This window comes from Camelus ferus, chromosome 21 (assembly GCF_009834535.1).
Source record: "Camelus ferus isolate YT-003-E chromosome 21, BCGSAC_Cfer_1.0, whole genome shotgun sequence".
Taxonomy (NCBI): Eukaryota; Metazoa; Chordata; class Mammalia; order Artiodactyla; family Camelidae; genus Camelus; species Camelus ferus.
Window position 1 is genome coordinate 24,429,597 of NC_045716.1, and position 13,626 is coordinate 24,443,222.

Sequence of the window (13,626 nt, forward strand, 5' to 3'; positions counted from 1 at the left end):
ACTTGCTGTTATTATGATGATGCTTATCAGATAATTTTTATTGTTACTTCTCAGGGCAAGGACCATCATACCTTATTCAGTTTTGTATCCTCAGCTCTTAGCACAACACTTGGCATAAATGCATAGTTAGTTGTTTATTTTTCCCATCTCTAGCGTCCTCCCCATTCAACTTCACCTTTCTATAGAGCTATCAAAATAATCTCCCTCACATATCTATAATAGTTTCTCTCCTTTTATTAAAGCTTCCAATTATTCTCTACTACTTGCAAATTCTTAAGCCACCATAATTTGCCCCAAATTCTTTTTCCAGTCAAAGTGTTCTATACTCTCCTTTATACTAAACATACTAAACATACTACAACAGTGGTGTTTGGGGGTATCTTTCCATCAGTCTATACCTATATTTGTAGATGAGCATCTGCAAATCTGTATACGTGCAATCTAGGGCAATGTTCAAGAGAATGGGCTTTGAAGTCAGACCGCCTGACTTTGGATCCTGATTCCAGCACTTACTACATATGTAACTGTGGACAAGTCCCTTTGCCTCTTCAAATCTGTTTCCTTGTCTATAAAATGGAGACAATAATAGTTCCTACTTCAAAACGCTTTCAATGAGGTCTTTAATATTTACTATGGTGTCTGGCACACAGTAAACACCAAATAAATTTTAGCTGTTACTAGAAAACTTTCTTACCAATATATCCTTATTTCCCCAACTCTGCAGTCTCCTGGTTCCCCCAGTACCCACAGAAACTGGTTGTAAGGAAATGGAGGCTGTAAAGGGGGATGGTAATGAAATCCAGCAACACTGCTGTTCTCTTTACAAAAGTGCAGTGATGATGAGAATGGAGAACGTATAAATCAAGATTACAAATATAGTTTTGGGTATAACATATCTGCTGTGCAAAACAAAATACTGTACATCCACTCAAAGGGTAGTTAACCTGGAGTCCTTGAGCTCTGAAATTAGAGGCACCACTTGGTCTGCATATGCATTTTTCTTGACAGAGGGTTCATTGCTTTCATCTGATTCATGACCTTAAAAAAATCCTTAACTAAGAGGGTTAAGAACCTATGACCTTTCAGTACAGTGTTTTCTTTTTTTAAAAAAACATTTTTTATTGATTTATAATCATTTTACAATGTTGTGTCAAATAGTACAATGTTTTCTGAGAAGAGAAAGTTCATGTGGGCATCCAGCATCCCCTGGGGGAGTCAGTCAAAATTCCAGTGTTCACTGAATGCAGAGCCATGTGAATGCAAAGGCATTAGCAATTCTTTGGAAGGAAATAAAGTACGTACGGGAAGACTGGGAACAGTGAGGGCACTTTAGCTGAATGTGGCACAGCTGTTGAGGTTTGGAGGCCTCCACCAATGAGGAATGTGGGCCAGTGTCTGCAGGTTTGTTGTAAGTGTCTGTGTGCGTGTGGTGGGTGGTGGGTGGTGGGCGGGTGGGGGAATGGTTCAACTTGTTTTTCATCAAAAAAGGGTTATGTGAGCTTACAGCGAACTTCCATCACTGCTACCTATAATTTTCTAATTATTTCATCATCCACTGAGTCTTTTCTTCCAGTAGCCCTGACGACCGAAGGCAAAACTGAAACACGGAAAGAGAGAACAAAACGAAAAGAAAGCTGCAAACGGAGCCGAGTGCCCTGTCTTCCGTCCTGCGGTCCCTTTAAGAGAAGAACGTCTTGGGACCGGCAGTCCCAACCGACCCCAGTTTTAACCGAAACCTAACCCGGACTTCCCCCTCTTGACTCAAATGAGACCAACTTTGGATTTTCCCTCCCCTATTGACCAATCAGATTCTGTTACCAGGCAGACTTTAGCTGCCACCGGTGCGAGCCCGGCGCCTTCTGTCTCCGGGTAGCAGCAACGACCAATGATAGAGCAGGCCGTCCGAGTATCTAGGCAGATCGGGGCTGTTCCAGCCATTCAGAAAAAAGAAAATAAAGCAACGCACGAGCCCGCTGGGCCAGGACCGTGGGGCTGGGCTGGAGTGAAGGTGGCTACGAGGTAGTTTCTCTTTCTCCCTTACCTTTATTGTTGCTTGTGTTGGAAGGCGACTGTCCAAAGGTAGGGAGGGGGCAATGTGAGTTGGGAGGAGAGCAGAAAAAGATTTTGGCTGTATTTTCAAGCTTCTTCACCCCATGTGCACGTGCCCCGAATCTGGGACCCCATTCCCCCAACCGGGTTTCCTACGCCCAGCCCAGGAGTTCCGCTATCGTGAACCCCCCACTTTGCAGCGACGCGGGACTGAATGGAGGGGGGAGGGAGGGAGGGAGGTGGGGGCGCGCATCAGGATGGGATGTTGAGGGAGATGACGTAGGGGCCGGCGACGTGGGGAGGGGGAGCTGCGGGGGAAGCCGTGGCGAGATTTAGTAATGAGAACTTGGGCCCAGTTTTTTACAAGCCTGGAAGGCCAGAATGTGTTCGTATCCTTTCTGACCTCCCAGGCAGATTCAGTGGTGAGGAGTATATTAGGAATTAAAGAACTTTGTCTTGTGGCTGTTACTGACTGTTGTTTTTGAGGGGAAGGAGGGCAGTACAGGGTCAGAGGCAGAAATGAAAATTTCTTTCTAACGTGGATTCCCAATCTCCCTATCTATTCCTTTACAGTTTTCCACATTTAGGAGACTGCAGAAAGGTGGGGCAGATAGAATGGAGATGGCAAAGATCTCTCTGGGTATATATGGGCCTGGAGAAGTAATGGAATAATTTCTAATTTTTGGAGAAGGCAAGTGGTGAGAAAAAGACCACTGGGGAAATTCGGAGGCTTTCTTACTGTTTTTCTGTCGTTCTGGGTAGAGAGATGAGGAGTGCCCTGGAGCCTCCAGGGGAAAAGGGAAGTTTAATCTTCATGTCCTGTCTCCTCTCAACTGTAGCCCTCATGCCGGGATGGCAGAAGATGAACCCGATGCTAAGAGCCCCAAGACTGGAGGCAGGGCCCCCTCAGGTAGTGCTGAGGCAGGGGAACCCACTACCCTTCTTCAGAGGCTCCGAGGTACCATTTCGTAAGTACTCATCACCACCTCCAAACCTCATTCCCAACCTGAATATAGCTCCCCCTAGTACCTCACTTCCTCTGTGGATGACCTGCCTCTCCCCAAGCAAGTGCATCTGACCAGGGAAGAGTCTTCATCATGGTAGCAGTTCTTGAGCACCCACTGGGTTTTTCAGACCTCTTCCTCTCCCTAGCAGTCAGACACAGGGTTGGAGGGAAATCTTCCCTATCACCTCCAGCTTTCTCTTCTTTTCCACAGCAAGGCCGTGCAGAACAAAGTAGAGGGAATCCTGGTGAGTATTTGGGGGAAGAGGACAACAGAGAGATGGAACTGGTGGGGGATGAGGATGGTGAGGATATGGGTAAATGAGAGGTTTATGTGAGAGAGGCAGTGTCATCTGCCCTGTCAGAAGGTAATTGGCTTTGCAACTTGCTATTAGTTTGATCTTGAGCATCTCACTTTATCTCTCTGTGACCTCCTCTTGTGTAGAAGCTGGGTAGAAATAAGATCAGAGCTGATCCCCTCTGCTCCCCCTCTCACCGTGGTAGCCCATCAGGGCTTCTTTAGGGCACAGTGAGCACCCAGCCTCAGATCATTTCTAAGGTCGTTTTTCAGTCTGACAGTCACTAAGTCAGTTAGACTTTTTGGTAAGGATCAGAGAGTCTTACCTTGAGTACTTCTTGGCCGTAATATTTCTCCTGCTTCTTTTTCTCTCTACCGCAGCAAGATGTACAGAAATTCTCAGACAATGACAAGCTGTATCTCTACCTTCAGCTCCCCTCAGGGCCCAGTACTGGAGACAAAAGGTACATTTGGTGCTAGAGTTTTAGATGTCAACGTTCTGATTCTCAAAGAAAGCCTCCCTAAAAAGGGGTGGGGTGAATAGGAATACTCTTAACAGCTACCCGTAATCAAGAAGGAAAGTCCATGTCCTGCCTTGGTTTACCAGGGAAAGGTGGATTCTGGAGGAACTGAGTCAGTCCAGCACTACTGAAGTGATAGTCCGGGTGGAACCAGGGCAGCTGTTGGGAACATTAGTAATACTCGTCTCTTTCCCTTCTCTTGCAGCTCAGAGCCAAGTTCACTCAGCAATGAGGAGTACATGTATGCTTATAGATGGATCCGCAACCACCTGGAAGAGCACACTGACACCTGTCTGCCAAAACAAAGTGTTTATGATGCCTATCGGTGGGTGGATGGGGGTGGGGGTGGTTGCTGGACATAGGACTACCTCCTCACCCCTGGGAGCTCCCTGCCTTGATAGAGCCTGATTTAAAAGGTTTCCCAAACTTGATCCCCAGGGACCCTCTAAACCTAGACATGACCTCCCTCTCTGAATAGCTTCCCACTCCTCCCTCTCCCCTGCCAGGAAGTACTGTGAGAGCCTCGCCTGTTGCCGCCCACTCAGCACAGCCAACTTTGGCAAAATCATCAGAGAGATCTTCCCTGACATCAAGGCCCGAAGACTTGGTGGCCGGGGCCAGTCTAAGTATCCTTGACTGGAGAGGTTGGGCCGGAGGAGCTGGGGAGGGAAACTTAGGATGTGGAGAGCCAAGAGTGAAAACAGCCCAAGCTTCCTAAGGGGCTTGGAGAGCCCCATGTACTGGTTGCTCCTTAACTTACGTCAGATATTGCTACAGTGGCATACGAAGGAAGACCTTGGTATCTATGCCACCCTTGCCTGGACTTGACCTAAAGGGCTCTGAAAGTGTAAGTAACAAACAGCCCTCCGACTACTCTCTTCTCTCCAAGGTAGAAGTCAGAGGACTTCAGGACATGTTCTGAGGGCTGACACAGCGAGGGCATTCTGCACACAGCTTCTGGGTATATAGGCTATGCCCTTCTGCCTACCCTACGGCTGAGGCAGAGAATTTGTGGCTTTCTGAGATGGGATGATAGAGGCTACTCCCATCCTCAGTCTATTCTTCCTCATGGTCAGTGTTGGTGTCTGAGAGGGGCTGAGGGTCCTTTGTTTGGAGTGTGATTGGGTCTGTCCTTCCCCTCCTGCAGCCAGAAATGGGCCCAGAGGTAACCCCAGCACCTCGGGACGAACTGGTCGAGGCAGCCTGTGCCCTGACCTGTGACTGGGCAGAGCGAATCCTGAAACGGTCCTTCAGTTCCATCGTTGAGGTGGCACGCTTCCTGCTACAGCAGCATCTCATCTCCGCCCGATCTGCACACGCGCATGTGCTCAAGGCCATGGGGCTTGCTGGTGGGTGGACTCCCTCTTACCTCCTGAGAAACCCTCAGCCACTTTCAGCCTCAAAGGCCCTCCCACGTACTAGCATAGAGACACCTTGGATTTGCCTTCTGTTCCTAGAGACCCTTCCAGGACATACCTTAGACCACCTTCTCTTCCCTGCCTATACCAGCCAGTCAGAGTCACCTCACTCCTCCATTCTATCTCCTACTCACCTTGTTACCTTTTCCGGCACCTCTGCAGAAGAGGACGAACATGCCCCTCGGGAACGGTCATCTAAATCCAAGAATGGTGTGGAGAACCTGGAGGGCGGAGCCCATAAGAAACCAGAGAGACCAGCCCAGGTAAGGAAGGTGACGCCCCTGACCTTGCTCCCCTGGGCTGAGGGTTTAGTATACCGCCCCCCCAGAGGACCCAGTACTTGTTCTCCTCCTGTTCCTATGTTTCCTCCATTGTCCAGCCTTCCCACTTTCTGTATTCCTCTCTTTACTTTGTAGCCTCCGAAGGAGCTGGAGCCCCGGGCTGGGGCTGGCCCCCCCGCACGCGGAGAGCGGAAGAGGAGTGCGGTGGAGAGCCCGGCTCCAGCAGCCAGTAACCCGCAGGTTAACGCCCTCGTGGCCCGGCTGCCTCTGCTCCTGCCCCGGGCCCCGCGCTCGCTTATTCCACCAATCCGAGTCTCTCCACCCATCCTGGCCCCCAAACTCTCCTCAGGCTCTCTGAAAGTGGCCACGCTGCCTCTGCCCAGTAGGGCTGGGGGACCCCAAGCAGCCGTGCCCATCATTAACATGATTTTACCAACTGTTCCTGCTTTGCCTGGACCTGGACCTGGACCTGGGCCTGGGCCTGGTCAAGCTCCACCTGGGGGGCTCACTCAGCTGAGGGGCCCAGAGAACAGGGAAGTAGGCATAGGTGGTGACCTGGGACCCCATGACAAGGGCATCAAAAGGACAGCTGAAGTACCTGTGAGTGAGGCGAGTGGGCAGGACCCACCAGCTAAGGCAACAAAGCAGGATATAGAGGATACAGGAAGTGATGCCAAAAGAAAACGAGGGCGCCCTCGAAAAAAATCAGGTGGAAGTAGGGAAAGGAATGCGACCCCTGACAAGTCAGCCGCTGCCATGGACTCTGCCCAGTCCTCAAGGTTACTGCGGGAGACGTGGGCCTCTCGAGGGGAAAGCAACGCAGCTGGAGGGTCCGAGACGCCAGGGCCAATGGGAGAGGCTGGGAAGGGGATACTTGCCCAGGGTCAGGAAGATGGTGCTGTTTCCAGAGGAGGAAAGGGCCCCAGTTCTCGGCATGCCAAAGAAGCGGAAGATAAAATTCCTCTTGTCACCCCGAAAGTGAGTGTCATCAAGGGCAGTAGAAGCCAAAAGGAGGTTCTTCATTTGGTTAGAGGAGAGGTAGACACGGCAGCACAGGGTAATAAAGACTTAAAGGGGCAGGTGCTTCAAAGTTCCTTATCCCAGGAGCGAAAAGACCCCAACGCAACACCCCCATGATAGGTATGTGGGGAGGAGTGTGTATATCCGTATGTTAACTCTACCTGCCTGCCTGGTAGAGGCCTTTCTCTGCACTTGCTTCTCACTTGGCCCTTCTGTATAGACAGCTGAGGTACCCTGTCTTACACAGTGCCTGCTTCTTGCCTCTGACCTTTCCCGCTCGATACCCTTGGCTTTAGAGTCACCAATAAATCTGTAGTGACCACCTTACCTGGATCCCTGTGCTATCCTGTGGAAATACAGGGATGGAGTTTGATGAATGTATAAGTTAGGAGTCTTTTGGTTATAAATCAGAGAAAACCTAACTCAAACTGGCTCAAAAATAAAGATTTATTGGCTCATGTAACTGGAAAGTCCAGAGGTAGTGCTGGCTCCAGGTAAAGCTGAGCCAGTGGCCCAGTATGTCTCTAAATACCTGATTGCTTTTTTTTTTTCCCCACTGCTCTGCCTTCTGTAGGATCATCTTAGTCTGGGCTGCCTTGTGGCTGCCAGCACTCTTGGGATTATGTGTATCCTCATTTATGTCCAACCAGAAAGAGAGGGCATCTTTGTGTCAGGAATCCTAGCAAAAGCCTTAAGAGTCACTCAGTTCAGCCAGCCTGGGTCACGTGCCCACCCCTAACCAATCACTGCGGCCAGGAGATTGGTGTATACTAATTTGCTTACTTACTCGGCATCATGGACTGTACCTTTTAAAAAAGGGTAGGATCAGCCTCCTGAGAATCACATAGATCCCTAAATGGAAACTGGGAGGGGGGTGTTCCTGGGGAGGCAGCTGGCACCCGGCCACAGGTATGAACTACATGTGGTTTTAGCTTGCCAGGTTGACAGCTATACCTGCTTCCTTTTTTCCTCATAGTCTTTCTTGCGTCTTCCTTGCTGCAGCTGCAGTCTTTCCTCTTGTTCTCATATCAGAAGGAATGAGAGGGAAGTCATTCTTCTTTAGGGACTATCTCTTTAGTCTCTTTAGATGACAGTCCCCCTTTTTTTTCACCTACATCTCAGAGATAGCTATCTTTCCTTTTCCTGTTTCTGAATTTTAGTTTTCGCCTCATTCCTGCTTCCCTATCCCCCAGCCTACTGCCACTTTCACCAAGTAGAGTGAAAGATTTACTTCCTAGTCATTTTTATTAAATTCATTCTGTATCCACCAGGTGTCAGTCTCCTGTCATGCATGTGTCAGGACTTAGCCAGGACTGTGGGGTTTAGGCTCTGTGTATGGAAGGAGGTAGCTTCGCGTGTCAGGGAGCACCAATGGGAAGGGAATCCAGTCCCCCTATGCTGGGAAAAGCAGTAAACCAACCAGTATTCATTGAGGACCTACTTCGTCTTCTGCACAGGGCAGCTTCTGTCAGGGAATCTCAGTGTTCCTTCAGGGAGACTTCATTAATCTGTCCATTTATTTCCACCATTGCAGATTTTTAAAAAATTATAATATGTAATGTTTGATATCTATAAAGAATATATTTAACATGAATAAATTATGGAGCATAATAATTAAATGACCCATCACCCAATTTGTACATTAAAACATTAGAAATACTGTTGAAGTTCTTGTGTTCATCCCCTATCCTAACCTGCCTCTCCCAAGAGGTAACCACTGTCCTTAATTTTGTGTTTATTACTTACCTGCCATATATATGTATATATAGAGAGAGGTATATAGATCTCCATATGTGTATATATCCTTTAAAAATATATTATTCAGCTTTGCTTTTCAGTTTTACAAAAATTGTACTCTCTAATAGTCCCTTACAGTTTGGGTTTGTTTGTTTTTTTCACTTCACATTATTTCTAAGATTCATACATGTTGTAGATAGCTATGATCCGTTCAGTTCCATCAGTATAATATTTCAAGTGCATAAACAACAATTTATTTATCCATCCACCTATCAATGGATATTTGGGTTGTTTAAAGTTCTTTTGCTGTTACAAACAGTGCTGCTATGAACATTCTTGTACATGTTAGTGCCTTTGTTTTTTGAATGATTTCTAAGAAGCTTTCTAAGATGGTTCCTTTGGTCTACAAACCCTCTGAACTGGGGCCAGTCCCCCTTGTCTTCTCTGGAAGAGTTTACATCAGATTGAAATGAACTGTCCCTTGAAAGTCTGGTAAAATTCACCTGGTAAACCATCTGAGCCTGGTGTTTCTTTGTGGGAAAAATTTTAATTACTGGCTCAATTTCATTAATAATTATAGGCTCTTTGGGCTTTCTACTTCTTCTCACGTCCATTTAGGTAAAGTTTTTTTTAGAATTCTATGCATTTTATGTCATTTTTTAAAAATGAAATTTCTTAAATTTTCTATTTTGCCTCCGCTCCCTGCATAGGTGTGTCCTTTTCATTTCTACCATTTACTTGTGCCTTCTTTTTTTACCCCTTGACCAGCTACACCAGAAGTTTATTTTACTAATCTCTCTTTAGTTGCTACTTTGGGCTTCGTTGATCCTCTCCCTTTTATGTTTTTTTCTGGGTGGGGGGGTATAATTATGTTTATTTATTTATTTTTAACCGAGGTACTGGGAATTGAACCCAAGACCTCCTGCATGCTAGGCATGCACTCTACCACTGAGCTATACCCTCCCCCCATGTTTATTTTTCATTTCATTAATTACGGATCTTATCTATAGTTATTTCCTTTCTTCTGCTTCCTTTAGATTTAATTTTTATGTTCCTTTATAACATCTTAATTTGTATCTAATTTTCAAGCTTTTTTCTATACTAAGTTTTTAAGGACTCGCTTTATAGTCTCCAAATTTTTGTTTATTTTGTTTAAATTATTACTTAGTTCTAAGAATATTCAAATTACCTTTATGACTTTGTTGATTCATGATTTAGAAAAGTTTACAAATTTCCAAATGTTTGGATATTGAAAATTTTATCTTTTTTCTTTTGGCTAATTAGGTAATTAGATTTTGAAAAATTTATTTATAATGGAGGTACTGGGGATTGAAACCAGGACCTCCTGCATGCTAAGCATGCATTCTACCACTGAGCTATACCCTCCCCCTGAAAAATTTATCTTTTTGATATTGATTTTCAGCTTAATCATTTGTTCTCAGAGTAGGTAGTCTGTATGATACCAATTCTTTGAAATTTGGGGGGATTGTTATTTTGTATTCTGTAAATTATCTTGGATGACTAAATCTATTTTGTTGTTTTTTACTGACTCCTTCCCATAGTACCTTGTTTCCTTGTATATTTTGTGTTTTGGGATTTTGAGCTCATATTTTATTAACTTAATCTAAGGGAATCCAGAGGTCCTTGATTAAGGGTGCTTTCTTCCAGAGAGCATTTGCATTTGCTTCTGCCAGGAGACAAAGGGTGCTCCTGACCTGGGACTGCGGTAGCCCCTTTCAGAGTCCAGGTTTAATTCAGGAGTCCTAGGTTTTCTCCCCTTTGGCCAGGCCCAAGGCTTAGCCTCTGTTCGCAGTACTGACGCTGGCATTTGTTCCCGGGGCAAACCTGCTTCTCCTCCTACTCTTACCTTAGCCTTCCTGTAGATTTCAGCTTAATGTTCTTTTTTTGTCCTTTACTGGTCTCTTCTATTTTCTGATGAGCCCAGCAATGTGGTAAACATGTTTGCTGTAATTTATCCAGGATCTAGTTGTATTTTAGTGGGAGAGCTCTTTCTCTTATCCATGCTGCCAGAAGTAGGGTCCATTACTGTGGTTTTGGCATTGCCCTTCTTGTTTTTTAAGAGCTACTCACTCATGAGAAGCTAGGACTTAGGCACTGTCTTCAGATCAATAATGATCACAGCACAGCGTGAGTTATGGCAGCAGAAAGCACAGAGAGCTATGGGAGCCCAGAGCAATAGCGCAGCGGTCAGACAGGGATCAGGAATGACTTCCTCGTAGAGGTGAATAGGAATAAGCTGGACAAGTCTAACTCATAAAACAAAGACAGAACAACATAAGACATAGGGTAAAAAGAGCTAAATCATAACACTTATTCTGCACATGAGAGCTGTAAATTCAAAGACATTGAGTGATTTGGGAAGGCTTCTTGGAAAAGGTAGATTTGAGTTAAGCCTTCAAGGTAAGTAGAACTTAGGTGAAAAAGGTGAAGGCATACCAAGAAAAGCAGGGGTTTGGGGATGTGGGGCGTGAATAAAGACATGGCAGTACAACCCAGTAAAGAGGCCTGTCAGGCGGAAGGGCTGTGAATGAACAATAGTGAGAAATAAACTAGAAGAAGAACACACAAGCATGATAGCTATCCATTGATTGAATGAATGAATGGTATGAAGTTTGCATTAGAAAATGGAGGAACTGAATCAAAAGGAACCAGCCAGGCAGCTGTTGCCATTATCCATGTGGGAGGAGCCTGAGGGCCTGGACCTCAGGCTGCTGACATGTCAGAGGTGACAGGCATATGGAAAAATAAACCACTGGTGATAGAATAGATAGACATAGCCAAGGAAATGTCTTCACCGTGACTGGGTTTGGGGATGGATCCATTCACTTTGGGAGACCAGGCCACTGGAAGATTTTGAGATTTACATGACTGTTACAGGGTCTTTAAGTAGCCTGTTTTAAAATTTTATCCTGTTTTAAAAATCTAACATAAAACAAGTTATTCTTCTGTAGTTCAGGCGATCTTCAGTTTATTAGATGAAGGGCTAAACTAAGACTTGGGGGACTGCCTACCGCTTCCTCTATGCCAGTCCTTATTCTCTCCCCAACACCCTGTTCCCCACTCCCATTGTTGTCTTTTTTCATTTAGCCCTATCCTGAATTAAAGGTAATTTATAATTTACTAAAATTTTAAATAATCTTTTGCTCTTAAACCAAAACAAACTCTGTATGTCTAGTCTATAGCCTCAAATAAATGAGTTTATTGTTTATTTTTGTGGATAACAATTTTCTTAAAAAATCAAAGCAAATGCCACACTGACTCATGTGCTAAACGGGGGAATTAATGTCATGATACGTTTCTCTAAGTGTTCTGTCTAGTGTTAACATTCGTCAGCTGGCCCACTCCTTTGTCTGGGATCAACCTGCTGGCGCCACCCTGAGGTAAAGCTCATCATTACATATACATAACGCAGTATTTCTTAAATGTTCGTGAAGAGGCAATTTGTTTACTGGAAAAAGCATGAATTACGTACACATTTACCTTACCTCTTTCCATATCAGTTTGAACACTTATTTAGTCCAGTTTTTTCAAACTGGATTCAAAAATAGATTGAAGCTCATTAGTGGGTTGTGAAACTGATTTAGCAGAATGCCAGTGTTTTTTAAAAGTGAGATAAACTAGAATAGAAAAAAAAATATCAGAGTGCAATACATATATTAAGGGTAAGCATTGTTTCACGAAACTTTCATTTCAGTTAAGATATGTCTATGGTCATGATTATAAAATCTATTTATTGTAAGTTGAAGTAAAACAATTTTAAAAACAATGTCTTAACCATTCTGAAGCAGTTTCCATAAAATGAGATTAAATCTTTCACAGGGTTGTAGTGAAGGATATATGAGGTAGCGTTTGTATTCATACATGGTAGGAGCCCAAGCAATAATGAGCTGCTTTTTCTTTTCTCTGGAAAAAAAAAAAAAAAGCCCATAGTATCTATGGTTCAAGAAAAAAATTTGACTCTTTATAATTTCTTTAACCATAGGGATGCTTAAAATATACCTGGAGCTGTATTATGACCTGGGTCCTCTAGTTTTATCAGCTGTTGATAAATAAGCCAACTTCTTTCCCCAATTTGATGATAGTTAAATAAATAAATGACATAACTTGACCTGGTTGGTATTTCCTTGCCCTCACACCCCAAGGTGCCACATGTGTACATGCTTTGAAATAAGAGGCTTCACATGCAAACAGGACAGAATGAGTTCCTAGAGGGTCACATGTCATCCATATACAACCATCTATACCTCCCTGGGACCTAAGATAGAGGTAAGTGGTATTTTTTTCAATCAAAAGAGAATTTTAAATATAGTTTCAGTGTGATGAATATTATAAATGTTATGCTTTTAAACTGAATATGAGAAACAGAGTAGCATTCAGTTTTATGACAATTAAGGAGACTGAAGGGAAAAGAGAAGCAAATAGGAACGGGGGAGAAAAAATAATTTAGTCAAAATATTTATTTGTAAATATTTTTATTTTATTCATTCATTTAAAATAACTATTTTCCCAAAACAACAATGACAACAACAACAACAAAAAAGTCAGACAATTGGCATGGTTCTGCATTTTTGGAAATCTCTTTTATGCCTGACTGGATTCTCATATCTGCTTCTGCATTCAATCTGTTGCTGTATCAACAAATATAAACATACTTTTCTGTGATAGAAACTAAGGAACTAAGGATAGAGCTAGAATACAAAGATAAATCCTTTCCTGCCTTGAGGAGCTCAGACTAGAGGGGGCTGGAGACCCCAAAAAACAGAGGGAACCAAAGAAAACTCTAAAAGAAGGCAGAAAGACAAAGTCATAAAGATATGCAAAGAAATTTACAGGTAAGAGCCCTTAGAGCTATAAACACAGAAAGCTTGAAACAAAATCTACCTCATAATACTCTGCGTGTGTGCACGCACACGCATGTGTGTGTATAGAATACGAGGGGAGGCTCACTTGGTTAATGAAGGACTTACAACTGCCTGTAGCTACAAAAAATTCCTACTTAAAGTTTGAACAGAGATGTTCCTGGAACCTTGTGGGGGGTTTTGTTTCTGGAAAATAAAAAACTTCCTACATTGAAACAGTAAGATTGTCACATCACTTTTCACCATGCTTCAAAAAGCTGGTGGGTTTTACAGCCCTTAGGATCCTTGTCTCTTGAGGGGATGGATGTGTGACATTATAAACTCCAGGCTAAAGCAGGGTCATCACCTCTCCATACTTGCCAGACAGCTGACTGGGAGCTGGCCAAGAGCTGCTGGGCCTGACAGGTGGACTGGTGATT

The 13,626-nt window shown here is 44.2% G+C and overlaps 1 protein-coding gene across 6 annotated transcripts; it reads left to right on the plus strand.

The window, feature by feature from the left end:
- Window positions 1-1,864: 1,864 nt before the first annotated feature.
- On the plus strand, window positions 1,865-11,556 carry RFX5 (regulatory factor X5). 6 transcript variants are annotated; one of them, XM_032464295.1, is made up of 11 exons: window positions 1,937-2,019; window positions 2,623-2,740; window positions 2,889-3,017; window positions 3,267-3,300; window positions 3,732-3,814; window positions 4,077-4,196; window positions 4,378-4,497; window positions 4,637-4,718; window positions 5,019-5,220; window positions 5,329-5,552; window positions 5,706-11,556. In XM_032464295.1, the coding sequence occupies exons 3-11, from the start codon at window positions 2,902-2,904 to the stop codon at window positions 6,705-6,707; spliced, it is 1,983 nt and encodes a 660-aa protein (XP_032320186.1). In that variant the 5' UTR covers window positions 1,937-2,019; window positions 2,623-2,740; window positions 2,889-2,901; the 3' UTR covers window positions 6,708-11,556. The 6 variants fall into 6 exon arrangements, with proteins under 6 accessions (XP_032320183.1, XP_006186714.2, XP_032320186.1 ...); XM_032464292.1 differs by lacking the exon at window positions 2,623-2,740 and having other exon boundaries at window positions 1,865-2,019; XM_006186652.3 differs by lacking the exon at window positions 2,623-2,740 and having other exon boundaries at window positions 1,866-2,019; window positions 5,452-5,552.
- Window positions 11,557-13,626: the final 2,070 nt, after the last annotated feature.